Here is a 26,098-nt window from a genome sequence, read left to right as displayed (position 1 = left end):
TGCTCTTTTGAGACAATTAAATTATAAATCAAAGTCTCATTAAAGCAGACAATGTACTTCAGTATGTTCTCAAGTGGGGTGGTGTCCCTTTTACTGGGTCACTTCTGTGTGTGCTGAAATTTCTGAGGCAAAATCCTTCTGATCCTGTGGAACTTGATAGCTTCATAGAAGGAAATGGTGCCTTTCACCCAGAAAAATCCTGACTGGATTAAAGTACTGAATCACTATTTACTGCCCTTATTCTCTGTCTTTTTTTTTTTTTTTTTTTTTTTTTTTTTAAACATCAAATATCAAAAGTTCCCATCTGGAATAGCAACAACTTTACAGCAAATCTACATTTCCTCTTGTTCCAAAACGGACCTGCATTCTTTATTCATGGCGTCTGAACCTTTGCTTCACTCTGTAGCCTTAATACAGAGGCAGGTTAAAATTTTAAGGAACTTGCCACAATTTATCCACTTTTATCACCTTTTCAGATGAAAAGAATCTTTAGTCATTTTGAAGAAACAAGGAAAAGGAATACTGTGAAGGAGGTCTCATAATGTATTAGGATATGGACTCAAACAGAATCAAATATTAATGTTAATGTTGTTCAGGTCATCTTCCACATCTTATTTAATTAAAAGAATAAGCTTAATTAATAGAATTCATTCACAAGTTCCACTTTTACATAATTCTACCTTTTTGGGCCAGATTAATTTTCATTCCACTATATGAAATCTGCATGGCATTCTACCAAGTAGTCTTCATTCCTGATTTGAAGTAGCATTTCCCAGACCACCTGCTATATCAGACCAGAATAATTCTTAGTTTGACCAAAGTCCCTCCATGGTCTAATTACTTACTCTGTCAAATTTATTCTAATATCTGTCATAAGAAACCTAGGTAAAAAGTCCTTATATAATATTTAACATTTTAGAAGATGTCTTCCACTACTTCTGTGGGGGCTTTTTTCCATTAAGTCTGTTGTGTAGAAGATATTTAAGGACTCATATAATCTCCTTACAATTCTCAATTTTACTAAGATTTTTTTTTGCCTGGTTTGTTTTTATTGCACAGTCACTATAGATGAGAACAAGTCTGAAAGACATGTAAATTTTTGTTAAACCATTTTGTACTCATTGTTAAGATTTTTTTTACCCCTTGAGATCTAATTACTTTTAAAATTTAAATTACATGTTCTGGACAGTACACCTCAGCATAAGCATGTAGATTAGTGGAATAATAGCAATTGTAAAACTTTCTTCATAGCTTTCAATCGGCTTTGATTTGTTTTGTTTTCAAAATGCCATGGATTGTACTGTTTCAGAGGTGTCAACAAAATAGCAAGTCAGTCTTGAGTTTCTCTTTCTATGCACAGTCAACCTCTTTTGTTGATCTTGGAATGAGATCTCCAAGGCCTGTGAATAAGTAAGGATAAGGAAGGATAAGTTTGCATAATTACAGTGTGACTGCAATTTGTCTAGAGTATACTAGTTAACTGAGAAATAAATTTTTTCAGGATAATTATTAAATTATTTAAATGCTCATATAATTTACTATTATGTGATATTTATGGCAGCTCCAAAATTCTGTATTGTAGTCTTCAGGATGAGATTTCTTGTTTTCAGTTACGTACCATGGACCCAAAGAAAATTTCTCTAGATTTTACTGCTCATTTCCTACCTTTTATGTTTGGACCTTTTCTTTTAGAGATTGAGGATGCATTTAATTTGAGGTTTGAAAAAGAAATATATCTCTCTACATACATAAATCATAATTTTATATATTTTTACCAAGATACTCTACTTTACTGAAGTTTTCCTAATCAAAAACATTTTTTGATACTAATGTACCATATTCTTGCTGTTCTTGTGTGAAGGTAAAGTGTTGTCTAATTTTTTCTATGGTTAACATGAAGTTTTGACTTTCTGGCACTGGTGATATTTTTTCCACATTTGTTTACTTAAATACAATAGATTGGAGATAGGGATAGAGTTTAATTCATTGAACTGGTTATATTGTTGCTTTCTTTGTTTTGGAAAATAATTTGGATTCCCGAGTGGAATTATTTATATTCAGAACATTTTCTGGTCCTCACAGAGGACATGTAGGAGAAAACACAGAAGGTCATTGCAGCATTGTATGTGGCAGACAGCTCACTGTTGTTTGCCATATCTAGGAATTTTCAGACAGCTCCATTACACACTGTGCAGAATGTACAAGCATGGGTGCTTCATTTACTGCTATAAACTGGGGTGCTGGTTTCAGAAAAAATGCTTAACATTGTGTGATAATGGCCAGCTGTGAAGGATGAATGAGGATTATGGAAAGAGAATTCATAAAGAAGTTGTATTTATAAATACAACATGAAAGCCCGATTAAAATTGCCTCCTAAAATTTGATGGCTTTAAATGAACCTTTGTGCCAAACAAGCCAATCTTCTTGGTTTCTAGAGGCATGGATTAGAGCAGGATTACTTAGTGGCTAGGGGGCACAGAGCAGAAGTGAGTGCCCAGGGATCATACCAGCTAATGGGCAGAATCCAGCAAAAATTTCCCAGTCACTGTGGCAGAGCAGAAGCCTTCAATGGGGATGGAAAAGTTACCCATCCTTCAGAGCTGTCCTGCTCACTCTGCTTCTCCTGCTTGCAAGATGGTGCCTGGCTGGTGCTTTCTGGCAAAAAGTAAAAATAAATGTCTTTTTTTCTCCTTCTTTCACTGTTTAAATATGTAATATTTAAATATGTAAGCCAGCAGATTCAATAATGTTATGCAATAGTGTGCAAAGCAGAGCGAAGCAGAGTCCCCAGGCAGGTGCAAAGGAGACCCACTTTATTGCAAAACCCAGGCCTTTTAAGCAGCTATCCCATTATCAGCTACATCGTTTTAAATCATAACATAATTCAACCAAGCACCATACACACACATGTGTGTGAACACACAATGGTTATATAACTTGTTTTTCCTCCTCTAATTCAGCTGTGTCACTTTCCCATAGTCCTTTTCTGCTTAGCTGGAGTAAGAGGCCAGAGACATGATTTTACAAGACCTTCCTTCTGTAAGGTTTTACCTAAATGCAACACAACAGGAGGGATCAAAACATGACTTCTCACTGGTTAAACTGAAGGATCTGTAGAATGTGTTCTAAGCATGGTGATTAAAATACCAAGACCCCATGAAAGAACCTCAGCATTGTGAACTTTTTATTATTCATTCCTTGTAATTTTTACTTTATTTCTTGTGACTTTTCATAGGACTTGTGACTCATTCTTTTGTTCCATTTTCCTGTCTTCCATATTTTAACTTTTCTACTTAGAATGTTCTGTCACTTTGTTCTCCTCTTGCTTTCCTGATCTCTCTCCTGAATTGCACTCAACAATCACGCCTCTCTGTCTGCCACCTTCTTCCATGACTATTTTACTACCTCTAGCACTTGTTAAGTTCTTTATCCTATGGTTTTATCCCTTGATATTTACCCCCTCAGGATTTCCTCTCTTTCCCATCATAGGCATTTGTAGATTAGCATTTTCTCTGCAGATTGGTCTGCTTCCCATCATCAGTAATACTGAATTCTCTCTGCAGTAGGAGGAATGGAAGTGGGCAGATGCTAATTCTGTCCTGAGATTGCATCACCTGTAAAGAGGAGAAGGAAACCTGCATCTGAAATCAGCCTAGATTTTTTTATCTAAAAATTGTATATATATTTGCTCATTCATAGGACCTTGCCCATCTGACACAGACTGAGTTCTTTTAACTTGGAAAAGAGTGAAGTAAACTTGCACAACTCTTTGGATCAGTCATTCTCAATAACAGCAGTTTTCAGAAGCTTTGTTCTTTCCTCTGTGCTTGCTTTTCAGTGTAATTTGGAGAACATGTTTAAGGTTATCCACACATTCCAATAAGATGTTATGCTCCAGAAAATGAGTACTTCACTTTTAGATTATACCTGTAACAGTTTCCAGTCTATAACACTAGTGCATGACCCTATTTTTTCTGCCATTGTCACTAGGCTGCCCATAATTATATTGATATACTTGAAGATTCCCCATATGTAAAAGACTAAATTGCTGCATCATAATTTGCTACTATGTTTTCCCTTCCATTTGCATTTCTTAAAATGCTTTGGAATTTTGTCACAGTGCCTTCATACATATGCATGACCTGCCTCTGCAAAAGACAGAACTCCTTATTTTTAGAACTTATGAAAAATGCATCCAAACTTCAAAGATGAATTAGAAATCAAGATTTCTGATGAGATATTTTGGGAATCAAATCATAAGAGACCTCTAGAATTTAGACAATAAAAACGCTACTATTAATGTGTCTTTAGAGAGAGAAACTATCTTGCATAAATCTTGAGAAGTCTTCCTAATTTTTGGGAGATGGGAAATACAAATCATAAGCTAAAATGACGGTTTTGATGCCTACAGTTTGTAGCTTGTGATAGTTTTAATATGATTGCATGTTGGTTTTTCCATGCCACATCACTAAAGATGTGAAGTACCCTGAAATAATGTGTGTTCTGTATATCAGGATTCACTGAAACACAAACCAAAGGAAAATCTGATGTGCTGTCATGATTTTTTAGTTCTGTCAACATTATGTGATGACATAAATAAATTTTAGCATTGAAGTGCTTTATTAATACATATATAATAAACGTGACAATATAATACCCTCTGCTGGAAATGCTTGCTCTGTTAGCAGGTGAAAATCCACTAGGAATTTTTGTGAAGTTGTAAATTTTTTATTAACTCTCAACTCTCACAAATGTACAAGTCTAAAGTCTTTACAAATTAATGACTTTAATTAGAAATTTAAAATGTTAATTAAATACCACAGGCCATTGCTAATCTATTCTTATTAAATTTTGCAGTATTTTGTATTAAATATATTTTGTCTGACTTCTCAAAAACTCCAAAGAAACTGCAGTTTCTATTGTGAAACCTGTTTTATGTTTATATGTTTATAACTGAAATAATGGACTACTTAGAGCTATTAGCATAAAGCCAAAAAATTACTGAGTAGAAATTATTCCTATTTTTGAAACATAAGCATCTTGATATGAACAAGTAGAAACATCAGAATTTCATACTGAAAGGTAGAATTTGCAAGCAATTTAAGTCTTATTCTCCTGCTACCTTTAAGTCCTATATGTTACTTTCCTGTTTTCAAGGGAAAAAGTTGAGGTTGTTAAATTTGTGAGGGTTGTAAAATCTTTGAACTATGTCCAGTGCTTACAGCTTGTAGAATTAATTTTCACCAGTTTGCTCTTTCAATGATTATGTAGTATGTCGCAGAAAGTGTCTCTTCTGTGCTAGGAAACTGAACACACCAAAAAAACACTGCTGTACAGTTTACAAGCTGTACACCATTACAAAGATGTCAGAATAGATTCTCCTTCCTTTTTTGTCACCACAGATGGGTTTTCTTGGTTAAAAACTGTTCTTCTCTGCATTGGACAGTTACTGTTTGCCTGTCCAGAACTCTCTCTGCTCAGTTACAAAATCTGACTTTTAACTGAAGTATGTATTTGATTTTTATGGTTCGCTAAGGTGCTCCCAAAACAAGGAAAGTGATTCCTTCATACAATAAGAATCCCACTTTTAGCTACTTAGACTCTCTTTAAACAGCAGAGCATTTCAATCAGGTCTATCAAAAGCAAACTAAATTTGCTACAATCTGAATTGGAAGATGTAAGATGTACTCAGAAAATACTGTCTTCAGGCATTGAAAACAAGGACTTGTGATTGAATGGCTAATGTGTGAAGAGATTATTTTCAGACATTAACTCTTCTTCCTCTGATTTATATCCCTGTCTTACTCAATAAAAATTAACCAAACCAAACAAAGAAAATATTCCACACCAGGCAATAAAAATTGAAAATTTCATTTGAAGGAAGGGATAATAGGCAGAAAGAGACAAGAAATTGTGGCTAGCCTTGAATATGCCAGGCCCTAGCTAGTGACACTTAAAATTACTTCAAAGCATCATGCAGTGCATTACTGTAGGGTGGAACAAGCAGTTATTCTGACATCAGGAGTGAATTGGGTTGTTTAACTTCTCGGCTTCTTGAACATTATAGCCATTTTAGTATAATTAAATGAAGATGAGTTGGATGACTATTACTTTTCCATGTTTACAGGGCCTAACCATGATTCATGGTTTGTGTATAAAGAATGCAATATAAATGTAGTAGATCTTGGAATATGGCCAAGTACTGTTTATACAGAATTATAGAGATTTACTATACTAGATTAAATCTATATTCCATCTAGTATAATATAGGTTAGTATCCATCCAATGTAGTATATATTGGCTGGCAATATTTAGAATCAAATGCTTCAAACAGGTATGCAAGAAATCCTTAACCAGCTAGTGGTGTAGTAATCTGTCATGGGAAGTTACTTCCAATCCTTTACTGCTGACAGTTTTATAAGTGGACAAAGGAATGAGACTTTGAGAATCAGGGTTGTGAAAGTGGCTTCAAAGAGAGTGGGAGAAGACTGTTTAGGTCTCATTACAATTCTCTTCCCAAAGGTTACATCCAGTACATTCTGTTTACACAAAATACTTTCTTTCAAATACTTGCTCTCTCGTGTCCCAGCATAGAGAGGTCCTTCTGTATTCCTAGAATATAATCTAAGGAGCTTTTTGGAATATAAACCTGAAAGAATTTACAGAGATCTGTAGTAACAGAAGTTAAAAATCCTGCCTGATTGCCTTTCTCACGATCCAGTTTCCTTTTACTTGATCAGTACTAGCTTCCATTAGAAGTGGTGGGCTCGAAGTATAGTCAATTAAGTTTTGTACAGCATCATTAGGCTGCAAAACACAATTAGATGAACATGCTTGCTAAAAACAGCCCATTGTCTTCTCTGCTATTGTAATGTCTTTTCTTACACAAATCTTTTTACAGTCTTGTGTTCTAACAAGAACCATTTAAAATTAAAATTTCCATCACTCCTAAGCAGTTGCAACTTATGAAAAGAGACCTGAGAACAATTGGTTGTTATTCACTCCAATGATGCTAAATTTATGTATTTATTTGCTTCTGCTGAAGTGCTGAGCGTTGCTGTTGTACTCTGCAAACTGAGCCCCTTCCTTAGCCCATTTAGATAGACACAAAGTATATCAGCATCTATACATGCATTCGAGCAGGTATTCTTCCTGCACCATAAATACCATTCTTTGTTGCTTCTTCGTGTTTGTTGTTGTTCTTCTAAAAGTAAAGTATCTGCATCGAGGACTGTCTGACAAGTGTGGCTGAACAGCCTGACTGTTCTGCGGCTGCTGACCCATTAGCACCATGGGTGCAGGAAGAACAAGTGCTGAAGAGGAGGTGAAGTTGCTGGTGCAGTCACACTGTCTTCTGAAATTGGGTAATATAGGCTGGCAAAAACTGTTTCTACCAGAATATCAACATAGCTTGGAAGTTGTGCTGACATGTCTGCTCTGCAGAGATCTGCTGACATAACTATGGCCTCAGTTAGATAAGCAAAATTGAATAAATAGAACAGAGTCAGGAAAGGAGAAGTGATGAGAGGAAGGAGAGTTAAAAGTAAGAAAGGGTTTTGCTGTATAGCAGGAGAATTATGAAGGTGTAGGAGGAGATTTTTCAAAGGCATGAATAGCTAAATCTATTAAGATTGCACGGTGACTGCAGGGATAGAGATACAGATAGAGTGGAAGAATGTAGAGAACAGAAAAATTTCTAGAGAGGGGATCTAAAGAGATTGAATAAAGTTGGTTAATGAAGCAGAGAAATGTGATTCTTAGGATAGCATGAGTCACACACCAGAATGAAGAAGAGGAGAGTGAAAAACTGCCATGAGGAAGAGGCTAAAACCACCAAACAAGTATAAGAAAATCCCAATGTTAATGCAGGTTGTGCTGGGATATCAGGTGATAAATAGTGAGTGTAACCTCTCCTGCATGTAGATGCTCCTTCAATGCACCACAGTGTGCTAGTTCTGATATCCAGACTGAAGGCCTCTTACAACATGTCACTGAGGCTGCACATGTACAAAGGTATAAAGGCAGCCCTAAAAAACTTTTAGGCTAGTCAGTATATTTCAACATAATTCACAACCTTTATAATTGATCTGGTTCTCATTTCACAGCAGGTGTCACTTGCCCATTTTGTTCCGGGATGGTTTGTCACAAGGAGTGTGAGTAGGCTTTAGCAAAAAGAAGCAAAGTTCAAATTTGCCTGCTAGAAATAATTACATAGAGAAGGAATAAAAGTACCTAACTACCGTGTTTGTAATCTCTGCTATAAATGCTAGGCAGTAGTTGCCTTTCGTAAGCAGAATATAAATACTTAACCCTGTAGTTTCGTGTCTTACAAGTGGTTTTGTAACAAGGCAAAGACTTGAGTCAGAATCCACTACTGCTAATACTAAAATGAACTACTAGGTGGCTGTACAGTAAATCTGAAAGTTCTTGATTTGAGCATTGCAAAGGACCCAGTAAAATATATAATGAGCATATAAGTTCTTGTTATGCTAGATAAAAAGGTAGAAATACAAAGGCTTCAGGAGTGTCTTTTGAGAGTTTCAGATGATAACTTCAGTGTTCACCTGGCACAGCTGTAGGTAAGTTCCCTCTGAAGTGAGCTCTGACCAGAGGACTTTATGCTATAGGGCAGTTCTCAGCTGCACTCCCTCACCTTGTAGATCCTCACTTTTAATTGAGTTCACTCTATCAGCAGGAAAAGCTGCTGTGTTGAGCTGTTCCCACATCATAGGCAATGTGTATTTCTTGAAGTGTTGTGCCATCAGTTTGCTTGGTGTAGCTGCACTAAGGGGGGCTACATCACCTCCCTGAGCTTGATTCCTTGAAGTGTCCCCTGCTGATAATAAACTCGTGGGACTGGAATGTGGGATAGGCAGACATCTACTGAAGCCATCACTGGGCTTCAGTCAGGAATCTGCAAACAGAACGAGTAAGAAATGTAAGAGTGAGGGAAGTAAATACTGCTGAGTTCCAGCCTAACTAAAAAAGTGTCTTTACAAAATTTTGACTACTTTCACCTTGTGTGCAGGAAAAGGCATCCCAGTGCTTCAGCCCTCCTGAGTCTTTCCATCTTTTTCTACTAAAGGTAAAGCCTTCAGTTTGTTCCCATTAATAGCATCCACTGACAGACAAAGCCTGGCTGGTATTGCAGTTCTTTGCTCTTTAGCATTTCTTCTACAACAGCCAACAGTGTTTCAGGGAGACTGCACTCTCCACTTGGGAGAGAGCCACCTGCCACTATATTTTCTTCTCTCCCAGTGGTGTATTTTGGCAGTAGATTTCCTTTGCAGCTGTGACTACAGTTTACATTTGGAGAGTATTGGTTTAGAAAAAGAAGGCATTTAACAATTATTGTTTTCAAATGGTTGAAAAGGTGATGAAAATTCCAGATACTGCTTATGTCTGTGGATTAAAAACAAATATCACTCCTTGCCATAAATGCTGCTTCTCTCTCCTATTGTGACAGCTGATAATGGCTGAAACACAGTTGCTGCATTAGCAGGGCTCTCAATAGCAAAGGGCTTTTGGTGGGAACTTCTCAACTTGCCTCCAGGCTTGTTAAATTCTTCAACAAAAAGTGGACTGCGTCTGTTTACAGCATGGAAGCTGTACTTGTTCCTAAGTTCTGAAAACATGCCTTGGATTTCATTTATTTAGGTTTTCTGTGAAGTTAAAGCTGTTAGTTTTTTTGTAAAGGGCAGAAGACAAGAAAAATACGTTATTTAATGTGTGGTAAAACAATTAGATAATAAACTTTTCCATTTACAAACTTGTCTTTATTTTCTAGGTTTAAATAATTTTCAATTATTATATTTGCTTTTTGGCAGCAAAAATATGAACAGAATGAACTTCAAAACTATGTTGAACTAAGCTTTTTATCTCTTTTTATGCTACAAATTGCTAGTAAATAATCAAGAATTGCAGGCTTGTAATTAGAGGTTTAGTAGTTGCTGCTTAGTTTAAAATGACCTTGAAAGGGTATTCTGCTTTTCATCTTTCTTTTCTCTTTGCTAATGTACATTCTAGCAGGGCTAATTCCCCCTTTTTTTCTTTCCTCCAAGGGCTTTGTTGAAGTGAAGGCAAAACTTTGACTTTTGTCTCTTCATATTTATGATAATCTTCTTCTTGTCACATTCTTAACACTTTACCCCATCCGCTTTCATTCCATTGTGAATGTCCCTTGTGCTCCAAGTCCAATTTTCTGCTTTTACCGCACAGTGCTTAAACTATCCATTCTATTCTGCTCTGTTTTCATTGAGAAGCAGCCCTTAGCAGCTAGATAACGGCCTGTTACTGAAGATTTCTTCTTTTCACACACTATAATACATCTTTTCTCTTCCAAAGAGATTTTTGGAGCTCATCAAATGCCCCTGCTACAGAACAATGCATCCGTGTGCTTTCTCTCAAATAGCTTTTCTCTTCACAGAACTTTGAAATGCTGACTTATTTATTACTTTCTTCTAAAGAAAAAGCAAACAATTTCATCAGTCATGTTGAATTCTTTTGTTCTCATTTTTTATAATGTAGGTATAATCCCTGCAAAGCTCTTAGGTGCAAGTTTTTAGCAGAAGCCAGGATTTTCTTTAATAATTAGTTCTGCATTCATTATAGAGGAGCAGGCTCTTGCAAGTAGTGCTGGAATTATCATGTGAGTCCAGTCCTGTGTTTACACGCTTTCTTGAAGAAGAAATGCCCATGTCACAAAGCAGAAACATATGTACTGAAAGGAGTTTAAAGGTCATGCTGGCCTCCTTACATCCTGCTTCTGTTTGGCTCAGTACCCTCTTCCTTTTCCAGAGCAATTCACTTTGATTTAGAAATTGCAGAGGGCAAAAAATAACCAGCTACCAGAAGATCTAAATGAAGTTTAAATTATCACTGGTTTATCCTGGCTGCTCCTCTTGAGCAGTAAAAGGCATGAACCTCTTGCTGTGTATCATCCTCCTTGTAGGCCAAGTTCACCAGGCAAACAGCGGGTAGCACATGACCTCAAAAGATGTGTACCCTTAGTGCTGAAACTCTCCCCACCTTCAAGTCTGCTCTGTCACACCCAGAAGGCCACAGATCACAGCAGAGGATAATAGCAGAAGTTACATTTTTCAGCTAAATGTTAGATAAAGATGCATAGTTTTACACTAGCTATGATGACCTTAAAAAAAGTGGGAACTGAACACATAACTAATTGTCTCCGTTCTGTGACAGCAGATAATCCTACTTTCCTATGCAAATATGATCAGTAAGTTTTTTTGTTTTCTGTTTTAAATGAATCATAGTTACAGATTAGGGATGTTGACCTATAATAAATGGTGATAGTTCCATATCTGAATATAGAAGTTTCCAGTAAACAAATAAAAACTGAAACAGCAGATTGTTTTTTAAGTTATATCAATAAGTGTATACAAAGTAGAACTCTTTGCTTATTCACTTCTTTCTTTCTCTGTGAATGTTAACTGTATAGCACTTAGTGTACACTCAGCCCTTCTTCTGATGTCTCAGTTGGACAATTAAGTCAAACAGCTAAATCTACAGGAGAACTTAGGATGTGTGACAACATGCTCCAAGGTGTTTAGCTATTAGAGACTTAACTGCAGTAGTAATATCTACTGGGCTGCGTCAAAAATAACATTCCTGTAACCATCCTGTAACCAGTGAGCTGTTCAGAGTGTTCCAAGTGTAATTACCCGTAGGTTAAGTAAAATTTGCTCAAGTTTCCATCCACAAACTTGAAAAACTGAATTATCCTACTTAAACATTTTTGATTAACAACACTTTCCCCTGAACATGTACTGAATCAGAGGTTTAAAACAAAGAGCTCTGTACTGGGTCAGGAGAAAGAAGTGCCCAGAACAAAATTGGGAAAGCCAGCAGTAGCAATAAATCAGCCTTGCCTATTAAGTAGGATTTCTAGCTCCCTCAGGTTGTTTTGGCAATAACACTAACCTTAGTTGCCCTCCTGCAGGAGTAAGTGGCTAATGAGGCAGAATGATCTATCAGTCACTGCCTCAGTCAGAATGCTGCTGCAGACTGCTGTCCTGATCTAGGGTAGTTCCATCCCTCAGTCTAAAAGGGCATGATACTCTGGGATGTGCCATCCTGAAAGAGGCATGCAGAAGGGCTGCTTTCAGAATGCAGCCCAGGCATATCAGTTGGCCTCAGTCCACCGAGTTTCTTTCAAACCTGTGCAGAACCTCCAGGAATATTCATGACGCAGAAGGGCCGTACCGTCAGGCAGAGACACCAGACTGCTTCTGTCATCCTATTTATGAAAGCAGGGCAAATTGAGGTTGTGGTTTAGATTAGAGAATTCCTGATGCTGTGCTTACGAATGCCTGTGCTCCTTCCATCCTTGGACTGTGTCACAGCTTCAGAGTAAGCTTCCTGTACAGTATCCGGAGGATGTGAGTACCTCAAAATGAGTTGTCAGCAGCCAGCATGCTGAGTGAGAAGCTGTCTAGTCAGCAGGGTGTGCTAAAAACAGAAGTGACTCATAAATCTTGCTTCTCCTCTGAACTGCCTCCAGCATCTTCTTAGAAGTGATGCCAGAAGACAGGCATGCAAATCCTTTTTTGCAAAAGCTGAACAGTGATGACTCTTCCCTTTTTTTGCACACCCAGGTAGCAACTCTGGGTGTGCAAGACCCAAGTGATGGGAACTCACTCACTGAAGATAACCTTAGGCTTAGTCTCTCATCTGTCCGAGGGAATTCAAAGCTTTATCATACAAGCTTTCTCTGGTCTACAGAAGAGAAAGAAATATGACCACACCAAGAATTTCCATGTGCAAAAAAACCCTAAAAGTTTTAAACCTATGAAAATCCCTAAATTACCATTTATCCTTAACTTTATTTCAACAGCAACAACAAAACCAAGTGTTTGGTTTTTTTTGTTGTTTTTTTTTTTGTTTTTTTTTTTTTTTTATTTGGTTTTGTTGCTTTCTCATCTTAATTCTGGAGTTTTGTTCTCTAGTGCAGCTCGTTTGTGGGCTGGATGTAACATTCTTGTGGTGTGGATCCTTGCTAAACTGATCATCTGAAGAAATAATTGCAGAACAAGCAATAGTTGTACTAACAGCAGAAATCAGTGCTTATACTAATACTTTATAAACTGCCTCATTTTAAGGTTATCAGTTAATAAAAATATTTTGAAAATGCATAAAGGCATCTTTTTAAAAGATGTCTTTCCAAAACACTGTAGGGAATGCATGGTTATTAGTCTAAAATTGAGATTTTTTTGCTTTCTTTCTTTCAGTAGAAAAATGTTTCATGTTGGAAATTAAATGTCATGTAATTGATTGGTAATTTTCCCTCCTGCTGTGTGCACAAGGCTATTGGATGATGGTGTAGCATTCTCAACGGGAGGAAAAAGTGTCAGTCATTATGGGACAATTAGTTTCAATTTTCGCTGTTTTTCTTCCATGTGCTGGTAAGATTGTCTTAAAAATCTATGTAGAGTAATTAACCATAAATATCAAGTAACTTTTTTTAGAGAATATTTTAACTGAAGAACCAAATCTAAGTGCAGATGCTACCTGTGTCCCCATGTTCTTCTTTCTTGCACTGATAACATCCAAGAAACAGTAATTTTCATGTAGCTGCAATTAACAAAACCTGTCACAATCAGTCAGCTTCTTCTCATGGTTTTGCATCATTGTTCCTGATTTCAGTACTGCAGTGATGTGGCTGAAGAAAACCCTGAAAAATCTTCTTGACAGCATCACAGCTTATGAAAATTTTGTATTTCCTCCATCTGTTCACAAGAAAAGTCTTGGACTCAAACTGTCATTGTTTGCTTTCTTGCAATAATAGTAGCATATAATTAATGCTCACCTGGGAGGAATATACCTATGGTATAAATTTAGAGAAAGCTGTATTTCTGCTCACATGGGTGCTTTACACATGTCTGATTGAGGTCTGTGTGATGACATACTGAGATTTTTTAAAACTAGAAAGAAGGTACCTGAAAATTCTGAATCTTGATCATACAGAATTTGCAAAGTTTGACCTACAAAATTTACTCACGTGGTATTTTCCCATTAGTACACTAGGGTGATGCATCTAATGCTTTAATGCCAAATACCAACTATTTACATTTTTCTAAATGCCATAAACATAATTTTATCATAGGATCTGAAAAACTAGCTGAACCGTTGCCTTTTCCCACCTACCACCAAGTGATGTAGCCCAAATTTCACGAGCTTACTGTGTGAGCTGTTGGAAGTTCTCAAAGGTCTTTGAAGTTCAGTTTGAAATTGCATTCATGATGCAGATGAGGAATACAATCTTACTGCATTCTCCTTGCTTCTTTAGCTTTATATTACTGCAGATGTAATGGTGAAAAAACATTTGATGATGAAGTTAAATGTGGTACTCATTAAATTCAGCATATGTGACTGAACATATGTAGAGAGCAGATCCTTCTCAGGAAAAAGGTGCCATTTTTATATAGGAATCACATTCTGAGGTACCAATTACTTCACGACCTGAGTCCAAGGCTGAACTAATGTGAGAGACAGCCCTGAACTGCACATCTCAGCTCCCCATGTTTGGTTCCTTAGTGCATGTACCTAATTAATTTTGCTAGCCCCATGGTTACTGACTGCAGAAATTGGGGCATATAAGCAGTACTAATAAAAAAGAAAATTCAAAGGGCAAATAGTGAATTTAAGGCTGTGCCAAAGCAAGAATATTAATAACGTTTCTCTGCATTATTTTACAATTTCTGTTAGGTCGTTCGTTGTGAATTTTACTTTGTCATAGTTAAACTCTATGGGACTTCACCAGTTTATAGGCTTTATTGGAGCCATTGATTGGACAAGAGCCACGTATGAGAATATAAATTGATTTTATGCAGTGTACACAACAAAAAATGTATTGATGTAAAGGGCTTCATTATTTGTAGGATTACTCTAAAATGATTTTAGAACAGCAAGAACACTCTGTGGACTGCATTAGAATTTCATGCTTAAATTCAGTTGAACACTAATTTTTAAATAAATTCTTTTGTCTTACACTGCTGTATAAAGGAAGTCTGGAAGTAAATACCAGGGGAGTAGAAATGCAGATTGCAGCTTCAGGAAAAGAGATGCAAGTGTGAAAGATGACAGAATGATCATGTGGGAGGAAATTACTGTAGTTTCTTTCTTTCTTTCCCTTATTTCTATTAATAACTAGCTATTATCAAGGAGCTCAGACATTTTAAAGCAGCAATTGCTCTAGTAGATGAAGACAGAGGGTTTAAATTATACATACTGTGAAGCTTTGACAGGTAACTTCACTGCTGCTGAAACATGACAATAACATCAACAACCAGAGACACAGGGCTCTCTCTATCCCCGTTACCTCTAAATATCAAAGGAAGCACATGACCAAGAAATATCATATACTTAGAGGAAAATAAAAGTTTCAGAACATGGTCAGGCATTTATGTAGTGAATCTGTGTAAGGGACCCAGTGCTTCTGACTTACTTTGCAATGTGACCTAGAGATGTTTCTCTGTAACTGCTGTGAATTATCTGGCTCCCATGTGCTCTTCTGCATTGCAGGAGCAGAAGTTTGAAGTGCAGTCAAAAAATTATGGCTTTTAGCTGGAAAGAAAATAGTCTCAACTTCACTGGTCTCAGTTAAATTAATTGTGGTCTTATTAACAGTTTAAGGAGTGAGTCTGAAAATGCCACCTTGCATAGCTTGGTACTCCAAAATATAGTGATTAGATTTTCATAGATTGCATATCAGACTCTGGTGCTTCCTGAAAATTCGAGAAAAAGTTTCTCTTCCACAGGCTTTAGTGTAAGATATTTCAGAGCCTTGGACTTCAAACAATTCTGCCATATTTAATAGATGAGTGAGCTGAAAGAGAAGCCTGCACCTTGTGCTGTGGACTGAAGAATTTGTCTTTCTCCAGTGCTCACAGTGTCCATATCCCTCCCAAAAATTTGCAGGTGATTTGCTGTCCCTAGACAAACTGTTTTCTGTGACATTATATGGTTAGCTTTGAAACATGCTTAGACATAAAATGCTCCATTATAATGATTTCAATTAAATAAAATGGTTTTATTGTAACAGAGAACTGTAAACTATTCTATGCTTATTCTTCATATTTTCTAGATTTATCAGATATACTGAAAAAGTGAAGTAGGCTGAGAAGAGTACACAGAAACTTGGCTATTATTTTGATACAACTTATATTCAAATAATAGGTTTGCTGTATGAATGTTAGACTGGAAATCTGAGAATATATCACTTTCTCATGAGAATTAAGTTATATTTGGCCATCAATTTGTTGTCTTTCAGATGTTTTTCTAAAAATATTTGTACCTATTTTAAGTGAATTCTGGAGACTGATATGGAGCTCATGTCTAATAATGGGAAGATTTGTCTCCTGGTCCAGGAATGTGCTGTAGATAACTGTCAGCATCAAAACTTAAAAGTTTTTGCTAAGTGTCAAAAAATATTTCTGCCAAGCTCTCCTTCTCTTTGCTGCTTTGAGGTTGCAGTACTTCTGCCTAACTTGGTATGTGACTGCTGTTCTTCCCCCACACTTGCTTAAACTTTGGCTCAGATGTCTCCCCCTCCATGTATTGGGATTCTCACCACCCCTGGCTCACCATCTCACAGTTCTGTTTGTCTACAACACTGTGCTCCTCCAGCCTGCTCCTTTGGCAGGACATGAGGACATGGGCATTTATAAAACTGAGCAATAACGTGGTCATAGGCTTTGGGGGAAGGATTTAGGTGCTTTGTCTTGTTATTCAGTTCATTCAGGCAGTTGATATTGCTGTGGTGTTAGTAGCAAGCATTGGAAAGCAGTGTTGAAGAGCTGATATACGGATGGCGTCTGGGAGGTGTCAGGCCATGTTTCATAAACAGCAGCAGAAGTGTCTCTTTTCCACTGAAAGAGGTGCAGGGATCTCTCTGGGGCAGGTAGGGATGTTGCTGGGACATGTCTTGTGCCTTGGTAGAAGCACAGAGAGGACACCTGAATTCCGACACCAAGGTTCTTCATCAGAACTTTTTTTCCCCCCATGAACTGTTGGCCTTTCATGTACCTTCTCTAAAGCAGTACTAAATCTGGATTGCATTGTAAACCTTTGTGGTAGTCATGAAAAGGCTGTTTTGATACATCTTTACCAGGACCTTCCATTCTTCTGAAAATGTACTTACAGTCTTATCTTCATAAAAGGCCAGGAAAGTCTCTTTTCTGAGCTTGTCTTTTAAAATAACTGTCCTTTACTGAAGTTACAAAGAGAACCTATTTCGTTAGTAGGAAGATGAATGAGCAAAAAATGTATTATTAACATCTCAAAATGCTTAAATCTAAGAAGAGATCCTTTATTGTAGGTACCTTTAAACATTCCGCTAATGATCCCATCTTCTGATTAATTAATTTCATCAAAAACACTCTAGTGGAATGAGGTGTATTGTCAATGTGGTGCAAACGTTTCTCTGGCAATACTGCATTCTTACCCAGGGTGTACTGGCACTAAAAGCTAATACTTGCTTTTTCTTTCAGTGCTCAGGTGCTGTAAACAAAAATGATCGAGGGACACAACTGTGAGATTTTTCTTCTTTCTTGGAGAAGTTTTGTTATTACATTACATCCATTACATTGGATGTGACTGCTGAGCTGAACATATTTTGTATGCTGAAAAGATAAGCTTTCCAGGAAATACCATTTAACAGTATAGATCCCAATTTACATCTTGAATATAGTCAATAGCTCTACTACAGCTGCAGCATTAAACATTGAAAGAATAATGACAATTACTTCTGAAAACTTAAACTACTCATAGCAACACTATAGTTGTATGCTTTAAATAATTTCACTAATTTTAATTTTTAGTATGGCAAAAAAAAAAAGAGAGGCAGTAAAGTAAAAGGACACTTTCCAGAAAATTTCTCATTGGGAGGAAATTATTTGGTCAGCATGGGATGCCTGACCTGTTTACTGTCTCACTGCATGCAGCTTGGATTCAGCAGATAAGAGGAGAAATGAGCAAATATAAATTTTCTGAAATCCACCATGTAGAAAGAATTTCGCTGATTTCACACCTATAAGATTATGTATTTAGCAGCTTCTGTGGTACACCTACTGTAATTTAACCACATAGAAACACACCAATTAACTTTCCTGCCCTTTGGCATTTTATTCTTTTCATTTTTTTGGTAAGACTATCATAATTTTCCTCATGTTTTTTCCAGGAGGTGATACATGGTTCTTAAGTTTTGCTCATTCCAGAAAATCCCCCTTCTTTGTGAATCAATGTGGACATCCCACAGAGTTCTCATTATTTTCTGATTATTCAGTTTATTTTTAAAAAAAGTTTAAAACTTCCCATGAGATTAGTCTTCCCAAGTTGTCCACATCTTACTTTGCATATGCCAGAATGTTTGCAGACTGTTACCTGTAAGCACATTCTTTCAGTGTGATTTCCAGAATCTATTCAATGCTCTGTTCAGTTCATCCATGTCTGAAGTTTTCTGCCTCTTTACTCTTCTCCTAAGAGACATTGCTGCTTTACAGTTTTCTTAAGAGGTGCTTTCCAATGGCACTCTCTCCATCAGGATCCATACCAGCACATACTAGGGCAGTCAGCCAGTGCTTTGTACCTCCATAACAAAATCCCTTGCTTCTTACAACTCTCCAGCATGTATATGTGCATTTCTCAAGTGCTTCATTTTCAGAAGAAATTATGTTGAAATTATGTAGAAATTTGAGCTGATAATTCATGCTTGTCAGAGTTATTCTTGCATAGGGAGCAGTAAAGCTCGAAGTGCCTGGTCTTCTCAAGGGTTCAGCTGGATTTTCAGTCAACACATCCCTACTTCTGAATAGACAAGCATTACTTTGAAGTATGCCATGTGTTTGTCCATTGTGTCATTTTACGTCTTACAATGGCTATATGGCACTACTGGCAGTGAATGGGCAGTGGTATGCCAAAGAATTGACATGGTCAGAAAATATAGTCTGTGCTACATTTTATAGAAGCATGGAAGTTAAACTGTAATTTTCTCTACAATTAAAAATGTACTCTTATTATGACTGGGTGTTGCACATGAAACATACATAGCACTTTAAACATTGCAGTGAACATTGAACTGAAAATCATAGTTGAGTGAAATGACATTTCATTTTTTAACTCACAAGAATTTTTTTGCTTGCCACTACCATTTCATAAATGGCAGATAATCTGCTAGTGATTTGTAGATCTTTACCTTCAGTGATGCACTGCAGCATTCAAGTAACCCCTTTTTTTAAAAAGGCCAATTAAATCTAATTATTCTATATTCACAGTCTCTAACACTACCACAGTGTTTATACCATTAGTGTGGAAAGCTGTAGCATTGCACTTAAGAAAGCTGTCAGGTGTTATGAGCAAGTGGGCACATGCAGAAAGCTTTTTCTAAGTCAAGATTCTTTTTCAGCCCCTTCACACCTTTTTGAAATATCAGGACAGTGTCATTGGCATGTAAAGGTCAAAGATTCTGTGGCAAGTCTGAAACCATTTGTGCATGCCTCATTAGACGTAGTGACCTCTAACTGCCCGAGGAATCTACTGAGGATTTTCCTGGACATCACAGGAATAGTCTGTTTTGTTGAGCTTTCCTCATTTTAAGTAAATCAAAGTGTAATGCCTCAAATTTGTTCTTCCAATATATTTTCAAAATATAGTTCAAAATCTAGAAGCAAATAAATTACATTTGCCTTAATTTTTAATTAGCTGAAAGTCGTCACTGCAAATTGTGTCTTCCATTGCTAAATAAAATAGTCAACTGCCAGGCCTGAAATAATTAAGCAATATATTCTAATTAAGCAATTTAATTTTGATTTAATTATGATCTACAACTTTCCTTCTGATTTAACTGACATTCATTGACAAAATGCTACAACATAAAACAGCACTAGTGTTTTCAGCTTATGACTCTGCATGCTTTGCTTCATAGTATTTGGCATTCATCAGAGCATATGGAAAAAGTCTCAGTCTGGAATAGCTGGCATTTTATTTGTTACCAAAATTATGTACTACTTGATTTTTTTGGTTGTTTTGTGAGGCAGTTGGGGAAATACAGATATCTCGGGCTTGAGCCAAATTTATGAATATTCACTGGAATCCTTCCATCGACATTGGTCTGCTTTTGATAGTGAACTGCTCCCGTGTTGTTGCAGGGACATAGTTAAGACCACGTGCTTATGAAATATTTATAGAGATGTATTGTATACATATTCTGTGTCAACATCAACATGATTTTATGTTAGGCTAGGGACCTGAGAGCAAGGACAGAAGTGATGGGAAGGCAGAGAATACCACTTCATTCACTGCTGCATCAATAAAATTGCTACAAAATATTCACCAAATTGAGCAATACCAACCCCCTATTTTGTTAAAATGTTTTTCATCATACAGCAGTATTGGAGAATGGCTTTTGTATTCCAGACTAGTCCTGTGTGCAAACCCCTGTTTAATGATAGGAATGGTGAGGATGATTTCAAAAAGTTCATTCTGCCTGCAGTCAGGCCTGTGCCTGCAGGTCTTCATGACTGCAGACTCATAGAACTGAAGCTGAAGGACAAAAAACCAATTCTCCTCTTGATTTAGTGATTTGAGCACTTAGCAACATCCATGAAAACAATCATGTAAGACAAGAAAGGTCATGATTGATCATATTGCATGCACTCAGGTGCTCTTATGTCCCTTCAGTTTTGATGTGTTGTGTTTTGTTCCTATGCTGATGTTTAAATTTCTCAGGAAAAGCTCAAAGGCCAAATGTCTTTTGAGGCTGAGAGCCATTGTACACTCGGAGCAATAATGAATGTTTGTTACTTTTCAAACCCTTTCTCCCTCTGTTTTCTGAAATTATTCAGATCAGTGATATTTATGATGCAGCAGAAAATCAGAACAATGTTTTCAAAACCTGAATAAACTTTTCAGCTAGCCTTCCTGTGTTGCAGGAATTTCTGTCATATCTTCTCATCTTTATCCCAAAATTCATTGCTATGTGACTGTGGTAGGCTGACCCTGACTGGGTGCCAGAAAAAGCTGCTCTATCCCTCCTCTTCTCATCTGGGCAGTGGAGAGAAAATACAACCAAAGGCTCCTAGATCAAGATAAGAGCAGGGAGACATCAGTCACCCATTGCTGTCACAGTCAAACCGGACCTGAATTAGGGAAATTGGCTTAATTTATTACCAATCAAAGCAAAGTAGGATATTGAGAAATGAAACCAAATGTGAAACAGCTTCCCTCCCCCCTCCCATCTTCCAGGGCTTAACTTCACTCTGGATTTCCTCAGCAGTGCAGGGGAAGGGGGAATGGTGGTTGCAGTCAGTCTGTCACACATTGTCTCTGCCCTCCCTCCTCTTCGGGGGAGGAATCCTCACCCACTTTCTCTGGTCCAGTGTGGGATCTCTGCCTCCACAAACTTCTCTAATTTGAGTCCTTCTCATAGGGTATAGCTCTTCACAAACTGCTCCAGCATGGTCCCTCCCTCAGGGTGCAGTCCTTCAGGAGCACACTGCTCCAGAGTGGGTCCTCCATGGGGTCACCAGTCCTGCCAGCAAATCTGCTCAGTGTGGGATCCTCTCTCCCTGGGGCCACAGCTCCTGCCAGGACCCTGCTCCAGCACAGGTTTCCCACAGGGTCACAGCCCCCTTCAGGCCTCCACCTGCTCCAGTGTGGGGTCCTCCACAGACTGCAGGTGGATCTCTGTTCCTCCATGGACCTCCATGGACTGCAGGATCACATCCTGCCCCACCATGGGCTGCACCATGGGCTGCAGGGAAATCTCTGCTCCAGTGCCTGGGGCACCTCCTGCCCATCCTTCTGCCCTGACCTTGGTGTCTGCAGAGCTGCTCCTCTCACATGTTCTCACTCCTCTTTCCCAGGTGTCCAGCAGTATTTTCCCTTCTTAAATCTGTTATCCCAGAGGTGCTACCACCATTGCTGATGGCTCACCTTGGTCAGCAGTGAGTCCATCCAGGGGCTGCCTGGTATTGGCTCAGTGGGACATGGGAGAGGCTTCTGGCAGCTTCTCACAGATGCCTGGCCACACACACCCAACACAGTAATCCACTCAAATAAAGGTTATCCAAAATGCCCATTAAACAGCATGAAATTAAAAATATGCTGATGTGGGATTATGCTTGTGACAGCCTCATGGATATTTCAAAATGGCTGCATTTAGACTCCCTACAGATGTTATGTTTTCATGAACACAGTAAGGCATCTGAATAATTTAAGAGAATGTTGTCGGTAGCAAGTGTCACACAAAATAACTGGAAGGAAAATTGTCTTCACGTAGTGAAGATAAAAATGCATACAAATAACTTTCTATTTAATACACAGTTTTAAATAGGAAACAATAGGTTATTAGTTTGACAGGAAATCACAAAGTGTTTTTATTATGCCCTTATCACCTTATTTTTTTCATATGTAGAAACTCTGTCCGTGATCCACACCTCTAATTCTCACAGAAAAATAATTATGTAAATACATTGAAATTTGCACATAGGGAGCATTTATTACCCAATTTGCTTATGCTTTCAAACTGAAGAGAAAATGTAAATCTGTATGAGATTTTTACAGCAATTTTGAGGTTTCAAATTTATCACTTTTAAAATGCAAACCATTGGAAAAGTGCTCTAAGTCATAAAATTATTCTGGCTGAAATTAACCCTTCAAGATACTTTTTTCTCTTGTCTAATAAATATTTTATGAAGAACCTGAAACTATATGCAAATGAAGTAATATTTACCCAGTAAGCATGAGAACCAAGTGATATTCTGCCTATTTATTTATTTCTTGATGAGAGATACATTTCAATTATATTACCTTTTGGTTTTTTGTTGTGTTTTTGTTTTTATTATTATTCAAACAGCTTACCCAGGAGTTAAAATGGTGAGTGAAAGTCATCACGAGGCCCTGGCAGCACCGCCAGCAACCACAGTAGCAGCAGCCCCTCCAAGTAATGTCACTGAGCCAGCCAGTCCAGGAGGAGGAGGAGGAGGAAAAGAAGATGCATTTTCTAAGCTAAAAGAGAAGTTCATGAATGAACTGAACAAAATTCCACGTAAGTAAAACTTGATTGATGAAAAAGCTTCTGTTGGCAGATTAGATTTAATTTGACATTTTCTTCTTTGACATTTATTTAGACAGCATACTAAATGTTTTCTAGTCAAAGCTGGAAAAATCATAAGATTAGACTGGTTTTGTAAGTTCCTCAAAGTTAACTGAAGTAGAAAAAAAATAGAGTCCAACTGAATTTTAATTTATGTCTATTCTTGGTATGTCAGATTAGTTTGGTGATTTTTACTGATAAATTGCTGCTGGATCATTAAAACTGAAACTAGAGAACTTCAGCCGCTACTGTGGCTGTGGGGCCAATAAGTAAAATGTTTCCTATCAGTAACACTTAAGGTTTCATGTTTGTGACAAATGTACATGGCCATATTGCCTTAAAGCAATATTTGGCCAGAACTCACACATATTGAGAAAACAAGGAAGCTTTGCATCTTTGGAGATTAGAAAATGTTGAAAGAAATGTGAAAATTGAGTTTTAACAAGAAAACAGATAATACATCTGTAATGTGTGAAGATAGCTGTGCTTTTCCCACTAGGTTTTCTAGCAGATCAGCCACTGAATGCTGTTTGCACCAGTTCATGTACTTATACTGAAAATGTGAAAGTATAAATGTATATTTCTATGAAGTTATTAGAACTAAAGTCAGCAGGGCTCTTTTGATCTCTGATGCCAGAAAGTGTTGACTCAAAGTTGAGGCCTCAATTTGTTCACATTTGAAAAAAAATACAAGCATTAACTTTGTGCTGTTGTTTATAATCCTGGGGTTCTTGGATCTGTCTGGTACGTTCTACTATACATACACTGGTATCAAATATAGGACTAAATCAATATTGTCAATGGCATTTCATATAATACTGAAAAAATCCTTTCTGTTGCTGACAGAAAAATTACCTAATGCTACCAGCAGATCATTTTGGCACTTTTATAGACAAGAAGGGGAAGGCTCTGTGTGTGTCTTAGTAGCAAGCATTAGAAAGTAATTCAATCTGTAATAACTTCTTCTTTACAAGAAAAAGTAAATGTAAAATATTTCCCGGGAAGTATTTAAACATATGTAAGAGTTTTCATTTTTAGAAGACTATCCTTTGTGTAAAGAAATGTTCTGTGACTGATAAAGTCAGATAACAAATTAGAATATTAATCATTTTTTTTATCTCTAAATGAATCTTGGCAATGTGGCAGATGCAGTTTTTGAAAAATTGATAGCAAACAGCTTTGCTCTGTCACTCAAAATTGTCACTTGCAAGAATTAAGGTGCTATAGAGGTAAGAAGTTTGTGTGCCATTATTTTGGTGATCTGTGCAGTCCAATGCAGACCATAGTGAAATGAAATTGTCTAATGATGTCATGGGAAATCAAAACTAAAGAACAAAAATACAAAAATACAGGAATAAAAAGAAAAAAAAGGAAAAATTAAAAGAAAAGACATTGAGGGAAAAACAGTCAGAATTTGAAACATTTGTCTTGTAATTTTTGTCTCAGCACGCTATGTAAATAACATAGGTGAGACTTTTATGGAAATAGCCTCTTATTTTTAAACTTCACAAAGGCATGAATGGCTTCCAGTCTGAGGAACTCTGTAATTGGTAGGCGTAGGAAAAGGTTTGTGGATAGAGAGAAACTTCGAATGCCCCGCTGCATACTTTTTTAAAACCACAACAAAACAAGTAGAAAGTCCAATCTGGAGAGTCTTTTCAAGCTGAACTGAATAAAACTTCTGTTATCTTTTAATGAGAGAAAAAAGAAAAAAGCCCCTACTGTTGCATAATGAAAGTGCTTACTTAGAAAAGTGTATTATGTCATAAGACAAATCTTATTTCTTCTGAAATACATGATGTTATTTATAAAATAAGATACCTAATGCTGATAGTGACACCAGAATTTATTGCCGCCATCTTAGAAATCTGGTCTCTTATCCAACATCATGTAGTACTGTTGTCCTGGAGAAATGAACCTAAGGTAGTCACAAATCCCATGCCATTGTCTGCTCTTACTAGAGAGGCTGAAGATGTGATTGGATCTTCCCAGGACCTCTATCAAATGCTGGGGCTATTTAGTGTTGCTTTCTACTACACTGGGGGGATTTTGCCATTTCAAGAAGAAAGCTGAATGTTCATTGTACTGCAGAGGGGCAAGGGACTTGTGTGGGGATGCTTTTGAAATACTAGTATGAATTAGTGCCATTGACATTTTGAGCATTTTATATTCCAAATAACTTCCTTTTGCCCGTTTTCCTCAATAATGAATCCTACAGGAAGGGACCACACGTCTGCATGTATTTTTCATTTACAAATCTGTATGTATTTTTCATTTATAAACTAACATAAACACAAAACAAGTAAGTTTAATTAGGCTGTCTAAAAGAATACTGGGGATGGGAGGGCAGAGGAGACCTCATTTCCCTGTTGGAAGATTATAGCATTTTCTCATGAGTTGTTCAGTTTATGCCAGTGGGAAGTTTGTCAGCATGGTGTTTTCAGCCTATTACAAAAAAATGTAATTGTGCTAGAAAGGTTTTCAGGACTTACCTCTTACAGCTGGCTGCAATTTTTATTTTAGAATCTCTCTTAAATCAGAGCAGAATGTAAATTAGTACAAACCAAATTGTTTGTATAGTGCCTCTTTGGAAATTTCTTGCTGTGTGAGAGAGAGTAAATATGGTGCATGGGCCCCATTGGGACAGCAGAGATGCTTGGAAGTCTAAGAACACTCCCAAGACCATGGACCAGGTTTTTCCTCTGGTAGATTCAAACTGAGGACCTGATTTGAGTCCTCCACTTGGCAGTGGAATCTCATAGTCAGCAAGTTCTCTAATCTTTTCAGATGGAGGGCAAGGTTCTTTTTTTGTTCCTGTGCTTTATCATTTTCACTTCCAAAGATTTCGTGTTCATCCCCACATAGTTGCCTCTGCCTGTGATGTCTGCAGATGGAAAATAAGCTGTCATGATGTAGTGGATGTACATATAATAGGGTAAAGTATTGTGAAAAAGCTCACCTGCAATCAACTTGCTTCGAGTGCTAAAA

General features: G+C 37.3%; 1 protein-coding gene across 2 annotated transcripts in view; it reads left to right on the top strand.

The window, feature by feature from the left end:
* Positions 1 to 26,098, top strand: part of SYT1 (synaptotagmin 1) — a 332,804-nt gene that overhangs the window by 184,638 nt on the left and 122,068 nt on the right. For both annotated transcript variants that reach the window (XM_059846865.1, XM_059846864.1), the window contains exon 4: positions 22,871 to 23,062. In XM_059846865.1, the coding sequence (XP_059702848.1) occupies positions 22,888 to 23,062 (175 nt within the window). In that variant the 5' untranslated portion in view covers positions 22,871 to 22,887. The remainder of the gene's footprint in view (positions 1 to 22,870; positions 23,063 to 26,098) is intronic.

The sequence above is a fragment of the Haemorhous mexicanus genome, chromosome 5 (genome assembly GCF_027477595.1).
Source record: "Haemorhous mexicanus isolate bHaeMex1 chromosome 5, bHaeMex1.pri, whole genome shotgun sequence".
Taxonomy (NCBI): domain Eukaryota; kingdom Metazoa; phylum Chordata; class Aves; order Passeriformes; family Fringillidae; genus Haemorhous; species Haemorhous mexicanus.
The sequence above is the reverse complement of the archived record's forward strand: the minus strand, read 5'-3'. Positions and strand labels throughout refer to the sequence as shown.